The sequence below is a fragment of the Crocuta crocuta genome, unplaced genomic scaffold (genome assembly GCF_008692635.1).
Source record: "Crocuta crocuta isolate KB4526 unplaced genomic scaffold, BGI_CrCroc_1.0 scaffold61, whole genome shotgun sequence".
Taxonomy (NCBI): Eukaryota; Metazoa; Chordata; class Mammalia; order Carnivora; family Hyaenidae; genus Crocuta; species Crocuta crocuta.
This window is the reverse complement of record NW_027528369.1, coordinates 760,006-784,954: the sequence shown is the minus strand read 5'-3', so window position 1 is coordinate 784,954 and position 24,949 is coordinate 760,006. Positions and strand designations below refer to the sequence as shown.

General features: G+C 38.7%; 1 protein-coding gene across 3 annotated transcripts in view; it reads right to left on the bottom strand.

The window, feature by feature from the left end:
* CNTNAP4 (contactin associated protein family member 4) overlaps positions 1–24,416 on the bottom strand; it is a 250,798-nt gene extending 226,382 nt beyond the window's left edge. For all 3 annotated transcript variants that reach the window (XM_077754042.1, XM_077754043.1, XM_077754044.1), the window contains exon 1: positions 24,225–24,416. In XM_077754042.1, the coding sequence (XP_077610168.1) occupies positions 24,225–24,309 (85 nt within the window). In that variant the 5' untranslated portion in view covers positions 24,310–24,416. The remainder of the gene's footprint in view (positions 1–24,224) is intronic.
* Positions 24,417–24,949: the final 533 nt, after the last annotated feature.

The following is a 24,949-nucleotide window of genomic DNA, read 5'->3' as shown; positions in this document are numbered from 1 at the left end:
GGTACCTCCTTAACCTGAACAGGCATCTATCATGGCACCTTTTAGGTGGTCTTGGTCTCCACTTCCTTAGATGAAAGCGTCTGGAGGGTCAGTGTCGTGGTACCTGTCACCTCATGCATAAGCCAGTCTACGGTGTAGCACAGTGATTTCAAGTACAGCTTCAGAGCCATCCTCCATGGGCTCAAGTCCTGCCTCTGCCAATTACTGACTGATCTTAAACACTTTATGTAAACTGCCTTCCCCATCTCTAAATGGGGATTGTGATTATACTAAGGTAAACAGGACTTTCTGAGGATTAAATGAGTGAGCAAATAGAGTACTGCTGGTGGCACCTGGTGTACAGTAAGTGCTATGTAAGTGTTTGTGATTGCTGCCTTATGTGTTTATTATTACAAATTCAAAAACTTCAGGGGTTGGAAATGAATAAAATTTAGCTGGATATCTCTTACAAAATCTCATTATCAGAATTTTCCCTCGAGAAGGAGAAAAGAAAGAGGTTGGCATTTAATACGCCTAACCACAGTGTCATCCTTCCACCTAAAAAAAATTTGGCACAGAATTACTAACCCAAAAAAGGAAGCAAAATGTCCTTGTGATGCACTGTTTTCCTATTAAGAAATAATATTTAATGTTCCAAAAGGCCATATCTTTCTTAATGTCTCTAGAGCTTGAGATGTGTTTCATTTATTCCGGAAAAATAGAATTTAAGGCACCATATGATGCAGAAATAGAGTGGCCACAATTCCCAAGAAAATGGAGAAGAATTCAGAGAATACAGGCATCTCTTCATGGGACACCTTTGGTGATGTAGTTAGAATGTTCAGAGCTTTCATGCTGTGCCCAGCTGTATCACACGTGCATGAAGTCACAGGAATGATGACCTCCTAAGTATGTGCTATTTCCATTAACTGGTATTTTCCACCTGAAATTGCCATGTTTCAGATTTTGATTCCTAGCAGGAAAATTGACTAAGCCTCAATTCAGTTCCTATTCTAGTCATATTAGATGGTATTTCGGCATTTCTGAGCAAATACTCCATTTTATTACTAAATTATTTTGAGAGTTGTTATTTGCATCTCAAAATACCGCATTTAAAGATGAAGGCTAAAATGCTTCATAGTGATGAGGAGTTTTTCTGCAGATAAATGCTTTTTAATAGGCAAGCCCATAAAGCAATTTTGATAAACAGCTATTTCTAACTAAGGGTGGGAGAGAAGGTACCAAGCCAACTAGAAACAATAAGCTTCCCTGAGTAATAACATGAAATTAGATGGAGGATATTTCTGTTTCATTGGTTGAGATTATTGTGTTTGATTTCATAATCAAGCAACGGACAAGCTCTGCTGGCCATGGGGTACACTCCCCTGGTTTTGGCAGCTTAATTAAAAAAGCTGGCTGAGCAGATGTGAGTTAGCTCAACAAGAGAACAGACTGATGATACCTGCTCTGAACCCCGGAAACTCTTCCTTTCCAACAAGGCCACACCCCCACCACAGAACCACCGCTCGTGCAAAGACACCTGGGTATTTCCAGCCCTTTATCTCCTTAAATATTAGTAGTGCCAGGACACAGGCCCTCCCTGCTGGAAAGACAGCCAAGTGTGTGAACCCCTCAGTGGGCAAAATTGAAAGGCAGCACCTTGATATGGACACCCAGGATAAGCTTCTCCCCTTGAGTGCAGGCAAAACCTGTGGATCCAATGGGATATCATTCCCATGATCATGTTACATTAAATGGCAAAGGGTATTTTGCAGATGTCGTTGATGAATCAAGATCCCTAATTTAGCTAACGTTTAGTGACTCAAAAGAGAGATTATCCTGAGTGGACATGACCTGATCAAGGGAGCCCTTCAAAAAGTCCTGAAGGTCAAAGACACAAAGAAGTCAGAAAGACGTGAAGCATGAGTGAAATTGGTCCCACCGGCCTTGAAGGAACAAACCGCCATATTGTGGTGAGGGCCATATGGTAAGCAATGGTGGGTGGCCTCTAAAAGCTAAGAAGAGACCCAGACTGACAGCAAGCAAGAAAATCAAGGGCCTCAACTGCCAGGAACTAAACTCTGCTAAGAAATATGTAAGCTCTAGAGGACTCCAAGGTTTAGATGAAACTGTAGGATGCACCCTTAGTATTTCTAGGTCTGTCATCTCTTTCTAAAACTATTGTAACCCTTCCAACACCCTGATAACATTCCTGATACCAAATACTGGAAACTCATTTATGTCCAGGTCTTTCAATATACCTGAGTTCACATATTATTCACAAATACCATTTTATTAGCTGTTATCGTTATCTTAGATGTATGTACTATGTCTCAAATTAGATCAGAAATTATTTAAAAATAGAAAACACACATTTCCATTCTTTTACATATCCCACCATCATCTGCTTTTGGCTTCAAAACATAATTTAAAAAAAAAAAAAACCTTTGAACAGCTGCCATTTGACTTTAGAACTTAGAATAAATAATTAGCTTAAAATATTCCTTAGAACTTTGAATATGCTGATGGCATTACAAGTTGCCAGGATATGTCATTTGTTTTCTGAAGACTACCATGCCTTAAAATTGATAATTCTTGTAACACAAGACAAAACTCAACTGTGTCATTCAAAATTTTTCNCCCCTGCTCACGCTGTCTCTCTCTCTCTCCTAGAAATAAATAAAACATTAAAAAAATATATATATATATATAAAACAAAATTTTTCTTTTTTAATGCTATTGCTTGTATACTTCTACCCACACTTCTCTGGAATCAGAATAATGTATAGTTCTTACTTTGCTTTCATGTATAGAAGTTATCACTTTCATGTTAGTTCCTACAAAGTGCTGCTGGGTTGACCCAGTATTTGTTTACTTGTTCACACCCTGACCTCTCCAATATAAAACACATCTTCTCCTTGACCCACCATTCAGATACTTCCCTGACATATGTCATAGCATCTAATCTACTGCTTCTAATCTACTACATCTTCATGTATAGCAGCTAAAGCATTAGTAGGATGAACTGATCCACACCAATGACATTTTAACTGGAGCCCTCTAGAGAAAATTGCTAAGAACAGTAATAGTTATATGTATTGCATGCTATGTTCCAGCCACATTAAATCCTTACAAGAACACTGTGAGGAAAACATTATCTACATTTTCTAGATGTGGACTTGAAGGCTAGACCCAACCTGGGATAGGTAAGGTTCTTAAATAACAGACAATGGAACATAGCCTCTGTCGTGACATTTCTTTAAATGTACATCAGTGATACTACAGACATCACTTGCAAAAAGTTGGCTTATTTAACTTCTTGAAGATAAAACACTGTAATAAATCAAATTAAAAATCTCTACCAGATTTTTGGTCCACTCCTTTGCTTGGTTAAAGAGACCCTGAAGGTCTGCATATCAGAAAACTTGTAAAAGTGTGGTTCTCCTGGAGATGGTTTGCATCCCAGTTGGCCAGTATCCCTGTGGGCAGTCAAGTCCTTGGAGAGCATTCTATGCCTGCAGCCATCATCACTTCCAGGATGTGGTCACTCCACTCACTGGCTTTCTGCCTAAATTTCACATTCTAATGGATTTCTCCACTTGGAGATTGAGAAGTAAGGGAGATGATTCATTTTCAGAAATACCAAATAAAAGCTGTGCTGTCTAGTTAACAGTAGTTTACAACCTATTGGAAATAATATACATGAATCCCCACCCCCCCATAATGGAGTCCCAAACTTTTGGACACTTCACTTCCTGGTTCTTCTTCCCCTCTCCATTTCACAGACTTATTTTCACAGGCTTTGCAATGAGCAAGTGCCAAAGTACAAAGGGGGGACTGAAAGTCTCTGCGTCACTTCAGGAAATGTACATTTGTTCCAATCAGACTACTTTTTGCCTTACGTGGGCATAGGCGATATCTGGGTAAGGCTGTAACCTCCACAGTACTCAGCCAATGAGGAATCGGGAGGGACAGGCATGCTAGGAAGTAAATTATCTGCTGTAACTGCCCCGAGTGTGCCTGTCCATCAGACGCCTGCCTTTGCAAGAACACTGATTAAACCCTTGCTTCATTGTGCCCCAAGTCTCCGTGTTCCTCCACTGACTGGGTCAGTGGGCTTATTTCTCACAGAGATTGAAAGCTGAGGCTAGCATTGAGGCTCTCGTGACCTCTAGCACTGCTCTTCTTCCCCCCCCCCACCCCTACACACATGAATGGGGTAACCTAACTAATCTAGTTGCCCTCCATAAAACCCAGAACTTTCATTCTAAACTTATCTTCAATTTTACTACCCTGTCCCATCAACGCTTCATATGAATGCTCTGAGACCATTACATTTTGATTAAATGAGCAGTTCCTTTCGGGTCCACTGCTCTGTGCTGCTGCAAGACCATCAGCTTGTAATCTCCACCAGGGGCCACTGGTTGACCTCCTCATTGTCAAATGTCCTCCTCGTCCTGCTGGCACCCTGTGTAAGACTAGTGCACAGTAATTATTACATTGAAATTCTCTGTTCACATGTTTCTTGTCCCTGGCTCAATGTTCAACCCCAAGGTGCAGCTAGAAAGGCTGTGGCAGTAAAATGAAAAATGTGGGTGTAGCGACACTGAAAGATGAAGAGCCAGTAATTTGTAACTACTCAAATAGATGGGTGAAGGTAGCAGAGAAAGGTGGGTTTTTTTTTTAGAAAACATGGTAGGGTTTCTAATGGTGGATTATCAGAAAAAGATGACGCATCTGATACAAAGATGAGGGGGACGGAATAGCAGACATGATTTCTGGCTTCTAGGTTAGTATCTGATTTATCAGGTCTTGGAGTATAAATAATACTTTTAAAGAAATATTTAAAACAGACATTTTTATGTCTTGCGAATGCCAAACAAAATCATAAAGGACAAGTTGTTTGGAGTTCTTGGCTAAGGTGACCTGAAAACAGCATGCTGGAGGATTTACATATGACCATTAACAGAGTAAAGTTTATCTACTGACTGATCAATCAATGGATTGATCATAAATTTAGGGGCTTCCTTTTGTTTAGCAAATGTTCACAAACTTAAGAGTTAACAACCAACTATTTTATAGCCTGAAAATATACATTTCGATTAAGTTGAGGGAAGTTTAAGTGATGGACTGGAATCAAGATCTTCTTATAAACTTCCTAGCTCATTCTTTAGTACTAAGGATTTAATTACCATTGTAAATTAACTCATCATATGCACATCTGGAAGAACAGGTCCTTTTTTATTTTTTAGAGCTACCACATCACAAATCGTATATAGTATTGTGGTTGAATAAAAATAAATATAAATAATAATCTTTTATTATAGTCCATTCAATAACTCAAGTTGTTTGCAATATAGTTAACTTTTATTCGGGCACATTCCTACCTACTAGAATTTTGTATATTTGTTTTCTGCTTTCAAGCAAAATTTAAATAATACTGTATTGCCACTGCTGAAATGTAAATTACCAAGAAGAGTTAAGCTAAACAGGATCATCAGTTGAAATAGCTTTCTAAAGACCACCTGCTGGTTTTGTTGGACTTGAAATTTGGATTTTCAAATATTAAAACACTTTTCAAAAGAGAGGTTTCCTTCTTACTCTTAGTAAATCCTATATGTTCACTTATATATTAGTAAAGGTTATTTCTTTACAACACTGTTGAGTAAAAATCTTCTGGGTTTTTCTTCACAGCTGGACATGTCCAGGACCATATTTCAAAAATGTAATAGTTGCCATTAGAGGGCAATTCGAAGCCTCAGATGCTTCCTTTCAGATTTTTAAATCTCACAAGAGTGTATAACACTACAGAACATATTGGAGAATGGAGGCTCTCTAGACGGGCAGTTATTTCGGCTCTTCTCAGTGCCTGGGATATCAAATATGGTCAAGAATTCAACAGAAATCACCTATGGCTTCCGAATCCTTAGATACAGTGAAAGAAATGTGTTCAAAATGATGTGGCATATCTACAATTGGTACAATCAGTAACATGCAATGAACTGTACCACTTCTTTTTTCCTTTTCTCTCTCTTTTCCTCTTCTATTTTGAGAACAGAGTCTTTCCATCTTTGTATGCCTGTTCTCTAGCACACACTTCAACAGGGCAAGCGCTGGGCAAATGTTTAATTAAACTGAACATAACTTGAAGAGAACATGGTAAAGTTTTAATCGACTTTTGCTATTCCATTTTATCTGCATCTTCCTTTTACACATTAAGTGATAGGTACTTCAACCCAGAATGTATTCGACCCGAAGTATTTAAACAACCTAACTATAGGAATTCAGCCTTTTGGCATCAGAGGCGAGTACTGAATCTCTACTGTGTAAGCCAAGTGGCTGGGGTAGGAGTAGGTATTCGAGAGGGAGACAAGAAAACATCATAGTCATCAGTCACAGGGAAGAAGAATATTCCATGAAATCCTCAATTCAGGATATATTCTTGTTCCTGCCAAAAGTAAAAGACTTCATTAAAATGCAACCATGTGTGACACCAGAAAGTATTCTGTATGAGCTTTATCTCAGAAAGATTTTACTCAATATGTCGCCATGGCATGAGTCTTTGTAAAATATTACATTATATATATCACACACAATCTCAAGAAAATTTAAATATGATCCTTCATAGGCAGGTTGGAGAAAAGAATGGAAAAAAAAAAAAGAAACAAATATGAAGGCACTTAACATTCCTTAATCAGGAAGAAAGCAGCTACACAGGAATAGCATATTATACTTCTTGGAATGTAAACACATTAATAGTAAAACAAAAGTAGAAACAATGAGCTGGAATTGACCTCTCCTTGCTCTGATGTATCTCTGCTTTCAATCAGTCTTGACATTTTGTCAGTCTTACATGCTCACACGGAACAAGTCTGTTGCCTGCTCCTCATCGCCATGGGCACTATCTGGGTTATTCCATAGCTCTTATTACTTCTTACATGAATTAACTTATTGGCTAAATATCTGCTTTCTATGTTTCCAGGTTAGATCTTATGGCCTTTCCTTTCCCTCACCATTCCCATCCTTCATATTGCCAGGAGTTTTAACTCTACAAAATACAAATCTCATCAATGCCATGCATGTATGTGCACATAACACTTAAAATATTAAGATGACCCACAGAGATCAAATACTTAGGGCTTCCATGACCTGCCTGCTTCCTGACTAGGCCTTCAGCTTAATCTGCTGCCACTCCTCACCCTCGGTCCTTCTGGACTATTTGTGGCACATTCAGATGCTCCATGCTTTCATGGGGCTCGTTCTGACTGGAATGCGCCTCTCCCTTCTTTCCCCTCCTGGTTCTCCTATTCATCCTTCAAGAAAAAGCTTTCTCCGGCACTCTGCCTAGAACCACCAAAATGCCTTGCCTCTCACCCTGTGTTGTGTGGATAGGACCAGAAAGTGGCAAAGCTGAGCCTGAAGCCAAAACAGCAATGAGGACATGGCCTGTAATGTCACCGGTCACCCTATCAGCACCCTGAACGATAGTGACATTTTGTTGTAAAGGAAAGCAAAACCTTAGGCATAAAATATGATTTCTAAGGCTGACATACCTGGGAGTCAAAACTTCCATTCTCAAATTGTTAGCAAGAAGTTACTGATTGTGACCATTTTAACATTTCAAAACCACTGATGCTGAAGACATGTGTAATGATAGGTAACACACTAAATATTTGTTGAGTGAATAAATGAATAAAATGAGTAGAGCATGTTGAAACCCCAAGAGTCTTCAGAAATTACAAGGGTAAGGAATGCTTTAACAGATGGAAGGAACAATCACATAACCCAGTGAAGAGTAATTGTATGAAACCAAATACATCCAGGGATTGTAAACGTTATTTCACCAAGAATTTGTATAATATATTTAACTAGTATTTCTTTCTTAAGCATAATCCTCTGAATCATCAGCGCCAACTGAAAAATAACCAGGGTCCCAGAACATGCAATTTCAGGGTTCATTTAACAGGGAACATATTCACCCAGTGCCATTCGTGGGGATAAATTTCCAAACTACAAACTCTAAGTCAGTGAAAAATACAAAAACTCATCTGATATCAACTCGATTAGTATTGCTGCTCATTTATTGATTTTTAAAGGACATGAGAGGAAGCACATGAGAGGTAAACAAGAGTTTACCAAGTAAGTCAGTATGGCATTACACCAGGAATCTAGATTGAAGTGGACTATGTGTCACAGTCTGCCTTCTATTAGTTACTGTAAGGCACGTCTTTCTGTCTTCCCCATTTGGTTTTGGTTCCCTGAACACAGGGATTTATGATTTTATTCCCCTACCCTGACTCAAACAAGAAACTCACAAGTAGCTATTTGAGAGGTTGAGTGGATGGATGGATAATTTGCTTACCCAACCACCGAAATCCAGAAACTCTAGGGTAACTCTATCTGTTTTTCTGTACATCTCATTCATTGGAAGCTTGTTTAGAAATAAGCAGAACCCTTGAAATGGCAACTGGATAGAGAGGCAGGGACTTACTCTGTTTGTACCTCTTGCATTTAGAAGAATGTATAGCTTGAGAAACATCCATTGAATGTAAACTACAAGACTGATCACAACTCTCGGTTTCAAGCACTCCACTAAAAATGCTACATTTGGTTCTGGGCATCAATTTTGTCTTTTAACTAAAAAAAAATAGTTCATTCCAGGAGAAGAAATAAATTTCAACTCTAAGTTTAAACATTTGCTTATAGTAGTTCATCTGGTATCTTGCCAAGCATATGAAATACGTGATTAAATACATTTATTTTCAACAATATCCAATTAGTTCCAAGCTATAAAATTATGAAGGTATACTTTGTGAGAGACTGCCTTAAGTGCAGAATCACAGAAGTCCACCCAACAAATTTATTATACAAATTAAGAAATTCATTTTAGACCAATTAACTAATGCCTGATGAAATCATTCTCCCTTAATATTTTTCACTTGTGTAATCAAGAAGATAAGGGAACTAGAAAGCATCTCATCAATATTGTCATATCCAAGAAAATAGTATTAAAATGGGAGCCTCATTGCTTTGCTTGAGAGGGCAAATATTTAAAGGTGTAGTGTACTGCTTGTACAAAGTAAGAAGGAAATTTTAAGAGCCTCAGGCATAACTATAAAAAGAACTGGGCTAGATGAATAGGGGTCAACAATCAGAGAAAGAGGGAGGCACAAAGTGCCCTTAATGCCTCTGATACTTTTCTTTTTGATAAATGGGTTGGATTTGTATAGTTTGGATAAATGAGGAGCCCCATTCAAAGACATATCCGATATTTCACACAATCCTGTCGACTCTCTGGGAGACAGTCTCAAGTAGTACAGATAGATATTGGTTAAACAACAGAAACAGCTCTCATTCAAAACTGTAAATCTGAAATGTTTTCTTTTTCATTTTGATCTTCAATAAATTTGGGTCGCTTTCCTTGATTTTGGAGGGAATAAAAATATTGAGGAATACTAGTGTGTTTTCATGAGATGCTGAAAATTTTCTCAGAAAGATGGAAGAAATCATAAGGTTTGTATAAAGGAAGACAAAACTCTTAAGACACCAGAAGGATTACCAAAATCAGTACCGAGGGAGGAGTGGTATGGCAGTTAAGAGGTTCTTTCCATTAACAGTGACTCATGCTTTCCAGAGAAAACACGAGGCTCATGGACAATAGAATAGAAAAGCAATATTTGCAACAGCCCATCAGAGGCTGGGGCATGGAGCTCCTGAGAAGGACACACGTAGGGGGGATCGGTAATGCTGCTGAGGGCTGCAGAGTAGAGACAGCAGTGTGTAGAGCTGACAAGACCAATTGATGAGTGAACGGGTTTCCTGCAGCGTGACAGATGTGCTTCAGAAAGGTGTCAGACGCGGCAATCTCTACCCACCTCCTCTGATCCAGGCTTGAACAAATGATACCGCTAGAAGAGACACAGAACCATCTTCAAGTGTTATAAATCCTGGAGCAAGAAAGGGAAGGGTGTAAGACAGCTATTGCTTTAAATTTCTCCTTCCAGAAGAAATTCAGATATTTTGCCAGATGAAGTGGCACAAAGACAAGGAACACTTCGTGACCTTGACACTTATTAATGGCTTAAGATAGTGTAACGAATCTGAAGATCACCACATGTCAGGACAGATACTGGTGGACTAGAAGAATTTACAAATCAATCAATGAACAATCAATTGGCTCAAAATAGAGGAATGTTTAAATAAGGGCGCATCCACTTGATAGATTATTATGAACCATTAAAAAAGATAAATACAAAGACTATTTAGCCACAAGAGAAATGCACTGGAGAGGATGGAAAAACACCCATAAGAGGAAAGACTGGGCGCGAACAGATGCTGTGTTAAGATTGAGTGAAATAATGTACGGCAAACATCTGTTCCAGTTCCCAATACCCAAAGGCATTCCACAAATTTAAAATCAGACAAATTTTAAATTGAATTTAAGGAAGTTATTAGAATTGTGGTTGTTTGTTCATTTTACTTATGTCTTGTTTGTTTGTGGCTAGACATAGAAGGATCCCAGGAAGAAAAGAGAGAATCTGTGAGCTCTGAGATTTGCAGATAGAAAGCAGCGAAGTACCAGAAAAAACAACCTGCAAAATCAACTTCTGAGAAGGGGATGTGAGAAACACACAGAGCAAATCAGAACACAACTGTAGCTGGGGAACACAGAGAAGAAAGTAATTTGGAGAGGGATAAAATAATATTTGTGATCGGGGTGCCTAGGTGGTTCAGTCTGCTAAGCAACCAACTCTTGGTTTCAGCCCAGGTCATGATCTCAAAGTTTCGTGGGTTCAAGCCCCACGTCGAGTTCTGTGCTGACAATGCGGAGCCTGCTTGGGATTCTTTCTCTCCTTCTCTCTCTGCCTCTCCCCCACTTCTGCTCACTCACTCTCACTCCCTCTCTCTCAAAATAAACAAACATTAAAAATAAAACAAAACTTAAAAAAATAATATTTGTGATATAAGATGTGGGAGTGTGGGTGACAAATAAAGAGGTAATTGTGATAAAGGGAAGTAAATTATCATCCTGTGTATCTCTAAGACTTGCTGGAAGGAGAATTTAGGACAAAATAACACACACAAAGAAAATGACTTGTTTCAAAGCTATAAACCCATTGTGAAATGATAGGAAGGCATTCTTTGGTGTCATTAAGATGCGTTCCTCTAAAGGGTATCAGAAAGTCTCAGGCAGACAGGTAGAGAGCACCAGGTGTAGCTAAAAGGAAGGAGACGTTGAAGAGACAGGACAGTGGGAGCTAGCACCCATGGCAACCAGGCAGCAGAAGCTAATGGATGAGCAACCTGCGTGTCATCCTAACAATGCCACTGAGGAGGGATTCACCTGGAAGACGACTTCACACACCTGCTAAGTTTCAACCAGTAAAAGCAATCTATCTACTGTTGAATTTTCAAAAATTCTCCCAAATATCGAGAGAAGATTCATTTTATTCAGGCAGTTGACAGAAAGAGAGTATTCACAGTGGACTGAATTGTGTCTCTCTGCCTCAAAATTCATATATTGGAGCCTTAACCCTCAATGTGACTCTATGTGGAGACAGAGCCTTTAAGGAGATAAATGAGGTTAACTGAAATCATAAGAGTAGGACCTTCAGTGGGACAGGCCCTCCTAGTGGGATGGGACTGATGTCCTTACAAGAAGAAGAGACACCAGAGGTCTCTCTCTGACTGGTCACACACCCAGAGAAAAGGCCATTTGAAGACACAGTATGAAGGTGGCCGTCTGCAAGCCATGAAGAAAGTCCTCACCAGAAACCAGCCCTGCTAGCATGTTGAGTCCAAACCTCTAGAACTGCGAGAAAATAACTTTCCATTGTCTAAGCTTCCTGGTCTGTGGTATTTGTTATGGCGGCCTTTGCAGATGGAGACAATACCCAAAGGGACTAGAGAAGGGAATGGGGAAGGATAGGGGCTTAATGGAGAAAGAAACAATACTAGCAGAAGACCCGGGCTACAGTGTGTTGCCATCTTGCAGAAAGGAATTGTTTTTCCTTGGCAATTTGAGCATTTTCAGTCCCTTATAACCTGTTACTGGAATTGTTGACTCAAAGAAGGAATTTAGACTGAGTGGGTAGGTCTTTGGTACCAAGAAGCAAGAGGAATCAATGGACATTCAGAGGAGGATATTTTACAGGTATACACACCAAGTGATGCTTGACATGTCACTCTGAAGAGTGAAAAAGAGCTTGTTGATAAAACACAAGTAACAGAATCCTTGGAAGAAAGTAAGCATGGTACCTTATAATTTATCATGTCAGAGAGGGAACCTTGAGAACAAGCACATGTGGGTCCTCTTACTCAAGGGAGGTGATTCCAAGGCTCATGGAGAACACGAGTGTATTCCATTTCAAAGAGCAATGGATTTGGCATCACTGAAATTGAGTCCAAGTCTTAGCTCTCTTCTTCCTTACCCATGGCTTTGGAAGGACCTCCTAAATTTCCATTTCCTACTTTGTAAAATAATGATAATGTCTGCCTCCACCACCTTAGAGTCCACGGAGTGCCACGCAAAAGGAATATTTATCAATATTAATGATAACATAGGTCAACATATGCGAGAAGCTATGAACTCTACAATTCTGGTAATGACAATCATAAGGTACACACTGAGGAGTAAAGAACATGATGGGAATCTATAAAGAGTAATGAAGATTTATAGGAAATTAACAAAAAGAATACATGTACAATTCAGAGAGGAAAATAAAAGCTCGGAACTCATGAGTGCTTGTAAAGATAGGTAAAGGCCATAAAGAAAACTTTTGCTTATGTTTGTCAGCAAGAGAAGACCAATGAAGCTGCAGTTACAATCTTTATAAAGTTAATGATATAACATTTAAAAAATAAAGAACTAGTTTTATTTTCCTTCTACCCTCTCAAAAGGAAAGAAGTCTTCAAATGGGAAAATGTAAAAGCCAACATAAAGAAACCAAAGTCCAAGATAGATGAAGAAGTTGAAGATTTCTTTCTAGAATGCAAAGACAACTTTGTGGTACAACTTCCAAATCATAGGAGACCACCTGGCCGGGACTGAAGATGGGGCGGTGTGAGGATGACCCAGACACGGGCAGGTGCACTTCCAATGGATACTCGGGATGTGTTTTGTGTTTGCCTGTCCATTGAGGGTCCTCAGTCCAAACGTGATATGAGATAGTGGCCCCTCAAACTATAACACGAAAGGGGGTGGGAGGGAAAGAGAGAAATCGCAAGAGCCAGTAAGCATCTGTTGGCCATGATTACATTCATCCTAATGGCTTATGATACACCAGAATCAAGTACTCATCCTATCTAAATGAAATATAACAGAGATAAATACAAAGTCCAAAAAAAAGTGTTTTTAGAAAAAGCAAAAATAGGTGGTCTCCTAAATAAATGTTTATTTATTTTTCAGAGAGAGAGACAGAGACAGAGCACAAGCAGGGGAGGAGCAGAGAGAGAGAGACACAGAATCCGAAGCAGGCGCCAGGCTCTGAGCTATCTGCACAGAGCCCAAGCCGGGGCTCGAACTTAATGAGCTGTGAGATCACGACCTGAAGTCGGACGCCTCACCGACTGAGACACCCAGGCGCTACAAAATGCTTCTTATCTTTAAAATAACGCATATTGCTCCAGTTTACCTAGCCTGATTCTGCTCAACTCCTCTCTTTTTGGGTGTTTCAACTGAAAAAATATAGATAAGACACCTTTTGGTGTATTCTTTCCACATTTACTGAATATCCCCTTTTCTCCAGGCACTGTGCCAGATGTTGCAGACACAGAAATGATTAAAATAATACCTTCGCCTTTCAGAGATTTCACCGTTTTGTAAAGGAGACGTCTTCTCTAAAAATACAGTTTGAGAGTCTGTGATCGGGGCAGGAATAGGCAAACACTCAAGGTGCTACGGGTTATCTGCCAGGATGGTGACAGTGAGATGGTTTGATCAAGTAAGACTCTACAGAAGAAGGAAGTCAGGCTTGCTTTAGGTAGATGTTTTCCAGAAGAATTTAGAGAGAAGTGATTGACGGCCATCAGGCAAAGGGAAGAGCAGATGTGAAGGCCAGGTGATAAAGGCAGAGGACATGGGGAGGGGCTGCACCGTGACAGAGACACAGCAGCTGAGACAAACGTGGAGCAATCTGCGAATACAGAGGACAAAGATATTTGCTGTGCTAGCAAGGCTGAACTTACCGCTGGGAACACCTAACAGTGAGACAGAGCTACAAGGCAGGAGTTACTTTATTTTTTGAAAAAAAAAAAAAAAAAAAAAAAAAAACCCTTAAAATTGATTGAAGATATCAATGCATTGTGGCAGGCTTCCTTCAAAATGCAATAATATGTGCACTATTTAAAAATCATGCATGATGTGGAACGGAAGGAACTGAAGTCACAGGAAGTCATGGGGGAAGAGGCAGACAGCTGCTGTGCTGGTCCTACCAGCCAAATCAACCCTGGCAATCTGTAAGATGACAGATGCCACAGCCAGATCATCCTCACATCCAGGAGAAGGAAAAAGGAAAATGATCAAGGCTCAATTTTGCTAATTCAGAAAATCAGAGAACTGCCAGCATCTTCTCTGGAGAATATCTCACTGATTACTAGTACTACATACATTCTTTTCATGCTAATCTATTTCATGTTGCAACTGCACACACACACACACGCACAGAGAGAGAGACACCATTCCATAGGCAAGCACACAGCAAGGCTTTCAAGAAATGAATGTGGTCATTTACAAGGCCACACCAGTAAATGGCTCAGTTTTCTACGTCAAGCAGAGCAAATTATTATGATCATCATTTTATTCTTAGTACCTAAAATTCTGTATCATATTTCATTAGCCCACTTTTCCCATTCCTCTAATAGATATCTGACTATGGGATATTTTATTCCACTGTGTTCTATTTTGTAATTAGGTCCTACAAGATGCTATGAGATTAAGAAACCAAATGTTATCTTGAGTGTTTGCTCTTGGTTTTCTTAAATGTATCCTACTTCTTTTCCCAAATCATCCTCTCTTTTGTTTGTTTGAGGAAAGGCTACACATCTGATGATACTTAAAAGATTGTGTTTTGACATTTTACAGGTGCCTGACGTTTTCTTAGCAGGATTATAGTACAGGCTCCATGTTAAAGCACAACACTTCAAATAAGCAAAGAAATCCTATACACAGTGGAACAAAAGAGCCTATCTGAGCAGCTTTATAACCTCACACAGAATTCCCTCACCACCACTTAAGATAGAATTGTTTTTATTTCAGCAATGTTCTTTTAATTAAGTCCTAAACATCTAAAACATGGCAAATGTAAATATGTATTATAAATCCTTAATTATGAGGATCGCTAAGCTTTCATGGAGCTTCCCGCCTTAGAGATAGACTCTTTTTGTTTAAAATCAGCTAAACTCGAGAGATAATAAGTGAATGATGTGAACAACGTGAAACGTTGTTTATAATGCCCTTCTCTTGCCACCATGTCACTTTACTGCCCTGTCTTCGAAAGTTACACTCTGCTTCAATTTATCCAGTGGCATTTAAGCCAAAATCTCCCCAGCCATTTTCTGCCTTCATTGTCATGTTCTGAAAGACTAGCGATGTGGGACTAGTTAGAAGTTGAGCTGGGGCGCCTGGGTGGCTCAGTAGGTTAAGCGTCTGATTTGGGCTCAAGTCGTGATCTCATGGTTTGTGAGTTCGAGCCCCGCATTGGGCTGTGTACTGACAGCTCAGAGACTGGAGCCTCCTTCGGATTCTGTGTCTCCACCTCTCTCTGCCCCTCTCATGCTCATGCTCTGTCCCTCTCTGTCTCTCAATATTAAATAAAAACGTTAAAAATTTTAAAAAAAGAAGTTAAATGTTGGGGTCTCTGAGTTCTCCATGTCATTTCATAGAAAATAAAGCAATGTGGGATCACAAAAGAGCAACATTGCCCCTCCCTCTGGGATGAGTTTAAATTAAATCCAGAGAGTCCTCTTGCTAATTTTTAATCCCACAAGCTGTTTTAAAACCATACTAGAAATTATTCTGGTATGGTAACAACTAAGAAATAATCCTAATCTATATTCCAAGATTACTTAATTAAAAATGTATGACTCAGGGGCAATGTTTTCCATTTCTCTACCAATATGAACCATTCCCCAATTCCCACCAACAGTATCCTCCAACATAAACATGTGAGCACGCATGCATGTGCGTGCACGCGCGCGCGCGCACACACACACACACTCAATGACAATTTCATCTCAGCAACTCATTTCCCTTACAGACCTTTTTCAATTTAGCTCCTTCTTTCTGTTTGGCTATCTGCTGATCAACATATTTTAAAGACAAACACATATCAGTATCTTTGAAAACCAAGGATGTCCTGAAGATCTAAATATACGTGTGTGTATGTGTGTGTGCATACATATACATGCACATATGTGTGTGCATATACATATGTATGCACACACATATGTGCATGTATATGTGTGTACACACACACACACACACACACACACCTTAGAGCACAACTATTAGCCCAGAGAGAAATTTAACTTTCTCAAAATTTCCCCAAAATCTCTTGAGTCTGATAGAGCAAAGGTCACACTGACAGGAAACTGTGGCACTCTCAGTTGTGGGTCATTCAGTTTAGACATCTATTCAATGTTAACTCAGGCATCTACCAATCTAAGTCTTGTGATCAATTCTGAAAAGAGTTTATCAATGCCCTTAGTCAAAGGGCATTTTTAAAAAATCTCCATACATAGGTTATAACTGCAGAGTAAATCAAGTAATAAAATTCTAAGTTATAATTTGCTTTGAAACTATACGATGAATGCAATTTAGAAAGGCAGGCAAATTTATATATTTACATGCTGTTTCTAAACTAGTAACAACCTATGACCTCAGCTGTAAGCACCATAATTGCCAGTGGGGGGGGGAAATGGTCACAGAAACAAATATGTCTTTTATGATTTAGAAGCACATAATATCTTATTCTAGAGCGCTGCCCTATGAGAGGTACTTAATAAAAGAAAGTAATTAGAGCTATAGCTAACTGATATGTATCATACTATTTTTTTCCTTTGTGATTTAAAAACCTTAGAGGTAAATTTCATCACTGCTCTATTAAATACTTACGGCATTAAAAACTTTTATAGTTGCTAATTTTAAACTACTTAAAATGTCAAATGTTTTCAAGCTTCACTCACTTTCCCAATTATTACATTGGAATGACTCATTAACTATAACATAAACATACCCATTTTTACCTCCTGTTATGCTATGTCTTTGATTTTATTACCCGAGTACCACTTTTCCATGAACCATGACAAAAATTCATCAGGAGAAACAAAAAACAAAAACAAACACATACTCTTCCTCTTCAAATACATTTTTCTTCAAGAGAACTAAAGGAATAATGATCATTTGTAATGGATTTCACATATACATTCTTTACGATTCCATAATACTGTAGTTTCAGGTATGATGTACATGAATACTTTAGCAAAAGACATTTTGACAATAACGCTATCCTCCAGAAATCAATTAGGAAACAAAAATATCTTTACTTGTGCAGTAGCATAACAGATTTGGTCTGTACCAAATGGAGCCTGGAGCAACCAGCTTTGTGGAAAGTCTAAATTCACAGATTAAAAAAACAAGGAAAGCTGGTTCTAGAAGCCAAAGAAAAAAATACATATGCATACACACATACATGTATACCTAACTGAGGCGCAGAGACAGCTACAGCCTTAGAACCCATGGAAGAAGTCTGAATGTTGCCAACTGAGACATCAGTTTTCCCCCCAAAAAGCAGTCAAGAAATTTATACAATGGTCAATGATACCTCTGTTATTTAGAAATGCAAATTACTGTCATTTAGAGTTTTGGTTAAACTATTATTTCTTGAGAAGTTTTAAATCTGTTTTTAAGAAAAAACCCTCAAAGCCTTCAAATTACAATATATATCTCCAGAGTAAGTTATTTCGTTTATTTAGTTAGTTGAGGCTTTCCAATGCATTCATTCTTTAAGAAGGACTTTCAGTGATAATCATGAGGTCTCCTAAAGCTCCATAATTTTTGTCTTCCCTTAGTTTGGGGCATTTATTTCTCTTTCTTAGATCTTCCTTTTTAAGTGACCTTAGCATTAGATCCTACAATTGAAGACCTGTTTTTACAGATTCGTTTGCTACAAAGTATTTCTAAAAGTTCCTAATTGAAATAGCCCTTCAAACGATTATCCATATATGCTCTGAGCATTCACTCCACCACCACCACCATCACCACCACAGCTCACTTCACCTCTCAAATGTGGCTTATTCTTCAAACATCTCCTGTTCTAAGCAAATATTCTGTCACATGCCTCCTCTTCTCTATCATACTCTTTGTCTTGAAAAACAGCAGTGATTCTAGACAAATACTAAATAAGTAATGGAGGCCACAACTTCTTAATCAATAAAAATTAAAAAAAAAAAAAAAAAGCTAAGCAAGAATTGAAACACCAGCCCACTGAAAAAATGAGATCAAAGCCTGCATTATTTAATATTTCACCAGAGATAGTCACTACCCACTTGGATATGCATACCTGGGATGTATATAACAATGTTGGATACGCTTTCATAACTCTTCCCCTACTGTTTCCAGCGGCTGGGCCACTCTGAATTTCCAGTTAGTAAGGAGGAAAGGAAGAGACTTTAAAAGGAGAATGGAGGACTTAGATAAACCAACTAGCTAGCAACCCAAAGGTCGCAGAATTCATTAGTTGATCATCTTAAGGCCCTAATACTGATTTATCTGAGGTAAAAGTGATTCATATTCTACATACGGTATCCAACTGAGAAAAATAGATTACAGAGCAATACTGATACTCTACTATGAAAAAATTCAGAGCCATGAAATGGCAGTGTCGCTGGCCCTGATCAGTTCACGGTAGTCATGAGCTCAGCCACAGTTCTTGCTGATACCTAGAGTAAGTCATGTTATAGTGAGCTCCAGGAGATTGTCCTTGCTTGTCTTTGATTTGGGAACTGGTCTTTGGGTGATAAGACAAAAATCTTCACTAAAGCTGAGCTATTTAAAACAAAATTCTGAAAAATAAAGTGTTTTAACATATGACTATTTACTTCGGGAAAAAATGTCACATTGGAATTTCAGTGAAAAGAATTTGTAAAATGGGACACTACATCAAATTTTTAACTTAAAAAAAAACTACATTAAAACAGTGTAATGTAAATAAAACGAAGCCAATGAGCAGTTCTTGGAAATGAAAAGTAAATACAACTCCAAATGGACAAGACATTTACATAAAAATTAATTATGTTGGCATGAGGAGGTGAAAGGCACCTGCTTAATTATTATGAATTCTCAGTGGGCAGTGCTTAAATGAAAAATCTATTTTTTAATTTATTCTAGAAAGTTTGCCAGTTTCAGAATTTGTAGGAAGCTGCTACTGTAAAAGTCACAGAGACAAGAATACTCTTCCAGTGAGATCATCTCCCTCAAACAATCAGTGATTCCAAATGCAAGTTTCTGATGAGGATGAAATGGGATCATTTACACTCATGAAAGTATAAAATAACAACAGATTTTTCATTTAAAATATCTAAGGGGCAATTACTTATTCACTTTAACTTCTTATATTAATGGGATTATTTGAGATTGAAGGTGACCCTTTAGCAATCAAGACTGCTGAAGCTTTACAAATAGTTACAAATAATTCAAACCCATATGTTATTCAGAAATAACAAGATTTCTGAACGAGAAAGTCTTTAAGAAGAAACACAATTTGAAGATATCTTTAAGAAGATACTAATCTGAAGGTCTCTTCTTTAATAATTCCTGGTAATAGTAGCATTACTTGCAGTATCATGATCCCACAAGTATGTATTTCTGTGCTAAATAATTAAGACTGAATTTTATCATAGAAGTATAATGTATATACTGCCCATGTCTCACCATTATATTGTATGTTATTTAAATTAAGGGTCAATGAACTTTATCTATAAAAGGCCAGAGAGTAAAGACTACCATGTAAGTCTTTATATAGACGGACATCAATTTTAAGAACATTTTACCAATAAAATGCAAAATATAACAATAATAATTGAGTATAAATTTTTGCCATATGGGTCTAATAATGAGAAGAACGGATAACTGAAATTTAAATTTCATATAACTTTTTTGTACCACAAAGAATTCTGCTTTTTATTTTTTCTAAACATTTAAAAATATAAAACCATTCTTAACTCACAGGCACTACAAAACAAGGCAGCAAGACATATTTGGCCCCTGGGCCATATTGTGCCAACCTCTGAGCTAAATATTATTACGTTATATTACAACTGATATTGTACAATTCTATTAATTTGTTTTCACTGAAGAGGTAAATTAATTCAATCCTGATACAGAGACCGGGTCCCATAAAGGAAGTTTTTGTATCTGATACAAATTCTGAAATTAATTTTAGAAGACAATAATGCTTATTACTTAGAGTAAGCACTATGTATAATGTGGAAGTCATATTTTTGATCCCATGTTAGCTATGAGCTGTGTTACCTATCCCCAGAGCTGGAGGCTGCCCTTATTAGAAATTATTGGGGATGCATACAATAAGAAGTAGGGAGAATGCACCAAACCGATGAAAACAAATTGTTGCTAGAGAACTGGGTAAAAATGCACGCTCACCTGTATGTCCAAAGCTCAGCTATTTATGCACTGTATCATAGAGTTATATGTCATCAATACTTTACTGTTCCAGTCTAGTTATTTTTTGCCATGGAAACAAACTCTTGGGAGAAGGAGGAAAAAGAAGGAAGCTTCAGGAAAGAATCACAACAATTCAACAATTTGGGAATCCGTCCAGTTGCATTCACATAGCATCCCAGAGCCCACAAGAGTGATGATCATCAACTCAATTACCTTCATGTTTTCCATGCTTCTTTTAAGGTAGATATCATATAAGCCTTTTTTTTCCAATTAGATAAAAGAAAGAACTTAACTTCTAATTAAGTCATTCATAAGCTACTTGGTGAGTATTAAATATTTTCAAAGTAAGGCTCAGTAAGAGGCCAGAAAACCTTCATCACATGATCTGCAAGAACAAAAAATCACAACCAGACTCTTACTTGTCTTAGTATATGCACCTGTTTCTTCTTTTGGGGTGAGTCAACCTCTCCCCTCAAAGCATCTTAATGTTCAGCAAGAAACTATGAGTCCATAAGAACACTTATAAAAATAGATATCTTTCTTCTCAGTTCATGTCTCTTAGTAGCAACTGAAGAAACCAACAGCCTGTGCAGTGGATCAAAGAGCAAGCCCTTCCACCATGATGTGTCTCTAAACTTTCAAGAAACGAACATCTCAATATAGAAAAAAATCTGTCTTGACCAGAACAGAGAGGAAAGACCTGGGGCTGGTTCACTGCTTTTGAAGTGTCAAGTAGGACGCTGGAAGGCAAAGAATGTGGCCCATTCATATTTCATCTTTAGACAGGTGAGGAGTAATCAGAGCCACCAAATATGTGTGAACACATGGGTCTGGTGGTTTATACAGATTTATATACGTATATACACGTGCACATACACATATATACATGTATATTTGTGTGTGTTTGCACAGAACCCTTCTGATGTAAAGCCACCGTGCTGATTAACAAGATCATCTAACATTCACATTAAAGAGCACCTAATCCCTGAGCTGTCCCTGGTTTACAGAGGGCTGCCCCATGAAAGCTTACACATTGGCAGCCCTGGGTAGTCTTGGGCTCAGTAGATAACAGATTTGCTCCTGGGGAATCAGCTGTAAATAAAGGGAGAAGGTCTTTGTATTCATCTGGGAGACTGACCTTTAATTTTCTTTATTTATATTCAGTTCTCCCTGACTTTTAATATTGGTATTCGAGATTAATATATGTTTTAATACAAAGCCTTCTCCAGAAGAATTACTGGAGTTATTGTAACACTTTAAAAATATTTATGCTGCTTGATGGTCACTTGTCCATACACTGAATTCCACCCTTGATGGTAAACGTATACATTTGTTCTTCCAAACAAGACAAAACATATGAAGCACCTAAGAAGTAAGAAGACCTTGCTTCCTTACCAAAAAAAAAAAAAAATTACTAAGTATTAAAGAATGAAATAAAAATTAGGCAATGACTGTTTCTCTTTTATATATTACTGCAAACCATACCACCTAAGTGATACTAACAAGAAATTACTAGATGCAGTTTTAATTACAGGAGGGCACTTATTGCATTTTTGACACTTTAAGGACTGTCAACTCAATATATATGGTAACCAAGAACTCCAACTTTAATATTTAAATAATTCCTAATAATTTAAAATTCTATTGGTTCTTTAAGGCTTTCAAATACTCAGATGAGCATTAAACCACTTGGTGAACAAACGAAAGCTGAGAGAATACAGAACAAGAGCTAGAATTTTAAGTGTCAGCCAGAGGCCCAACCAAAGCTATGCACCCCTGAATTTCCTGCTCTCCTCAGGTCTCAGCAGCTCCTCAGCCCTTCACTAAAAAGATGCATTACAAAAAGAAAGCGGTCTAATGTCGATCTGATCTGCCTTTTATTGGACTTCAAGAAAGCAAATCAACCAAATAAACAAATAGCAATCAAAGAAATATCAATCGTACTCATATATTATAAACCCAAATGCAGGCAGTGTCTTGGGAAGACATGACTGTCTAGGCCAGGCTTGAGCTCTGCTTTTCTGAAGGGAAGGATGCTTCAAGTGATGTGCTTTACATTGTAAGAGTGACCTCTAGTGCCTTCCTTTTTTGTTGAACTTCTGTAGTTGGACGATGAATTACTTATGCCTTCTCTGCAAAACTTTGTGTGCAGGGGGCTGCGTATCTGTCTTGTTACTGTTTATCTATTACAATGCTTGTCAAATGCTACCATTACAGCATTCCAAGATTGTGACTAAGTGAAAACATGCAAATATTCTGGTCTCATGGAATTCCTAAACAACCAAATTAAAACTGAATCTGAAACACAGTCAGCATCTGAGGGATGTTCTCTTCATGCAGAGTGATAAATACACCGTGCCATTAAATGAGCTAATACTGCATGGAGGCCTGAAATCACAGTAGCCATGCAGTGTAAATGGGCATTTGACGTGTGCTATGAGGATCATTTATCATGTTTCTCCTACATCAAAGTGCTTTAGCGTGCCCAAGGGATGGGCCATGCCAAATGCCTGACTACTGGCTTGTTTGTATCCCCTAAACCTAACCCTGGTTATACAGCAGCAGGGTAAATTCCTCAACAGGCCTCATTGCCCTTCCTGGAAAAGCAAATGAGCTTTTCTTTTTAAATCAGAGAAAGAAATAAAAAGTTGAATGTGCAGAGCTTATGTATCATTCATGGAGGAGGTAGAAAGTCTCTCATTTAGAGATTTTAGGCCAAATACAACTTATAAAACTTTTTCTATCTCCAATAAAAAGTGGATGAAGGGAGTTTTGCCAAATTATTTTGGATGATACTTAAATGAGCAATAAGGTCTTAATAAATCTTTCCTGAATAAATAACTTAGAATATTCAATCACAAATGTATAGTTAAAAATAATACTTTTAAGAATCAATGCTTTAGACAAAACACTTGAATGTTCTTCCCTTAGGCAAAATGTAGGAATCAAGCCCCCTCTTTCAAGAGTACTCAAATCTCATTCTATAGGAAGTGAGGGCACAATTCTTAATATTGAGGTTCACTCCACCAGTTTTGCTCCTGAATTCTGCAGTGCATTTCAGTTATTAGCCTGGCATCATTTTAAAGATGCAGCCAGCTACCAGTCTGCCAATGCAAACTTCAGAAGCCTAAGCGAATGCAGCATAATGTGAAGTCTGCCAGTTGTTTTCCTGTTAGACATAATTCCAATAAAATTCAGTAATCCTTAAAAAGGAAGAAATGAAGACATTCACAGGCTATTCCCTGGTTAAGATGCTAATTTAATGTTTTACTAGAACTTGAGCTTTCTCAATGAATATTCAAAGGCAAGAAGATAAGAGTGTGCTCCTGGACAAAAAAGAAATGACACTTTGCATATTTTGACCAGACCAGGAGGAAAGACATGTGTAAAGCCAGTCATATTCGCATGATTTTTAAGTGAGGCTTCATTTGTAGCAATATGCTTTGCAGCAATTCCAGTTGCAAATAATAATCATAAAAACAACAGAATTAAAGTTTCACAGAGAGCCCCACCACCACCACCACTACCACCACTGCAAGTTTTAAATCATTTGCCGTATACTTACAGGAATTCCCAGCTATAACCCTGGTCCAATTTTGAGTAGATAACAGAAGTAGCGTCTTGAGGACAGCTCCGGTGATGGACCCCATGTTCACATTTACTGGGCTCCCGCAAAAGATCTTGAGTGGCTCTCCGCGCGCCGTCTAGGTCTTCAGCACCTCTGGGTCTCTCAGTTGCTCTCCCTCCTTCCCTCCTCCTCTCTCTCTCTCACACTCTCTCTGTCTCATACACACACACACACACACACACACACATACACACAGGCTCCCCACACAGGCACATACACGCTCCCCACACACAGCCCTGGCTCCTTCCTTACTGAAAAGCGCCCAGCATCTTTCCTAACAAGCATCCACACCGACCAGGCCACGCCCACTCCTCGCCGCCGCTGTCCCCGACCGTGGCCGCGGTCCCTCCTCCAAATTCACAGCGGCGCTCGGAGCCCACGGCGCGCGCTGCGCCGCTGATTGAAGCTGCACCTGCAGGCGCGGCCTGCTGCTCCGAGGCCTCCTCAGGGCTCCCTCCCAGCCCCGCTCTTCTCCAACAGTCCTTAACCCTTTCTCCCCTCTGGAGGTGGGGGTGGGGGAAGGGGCGAGGCGGTGGAGCCTCCCGATTTTCTGGAGGTCTTGCCTTTAGCCGAGCCAGTCAACACACTGAGCTAATTCCTGAATATCCGGGAGGGCATCCAGGTAAAACTGCATTATGTTTCAAAACAAAAGCATAAAAGAA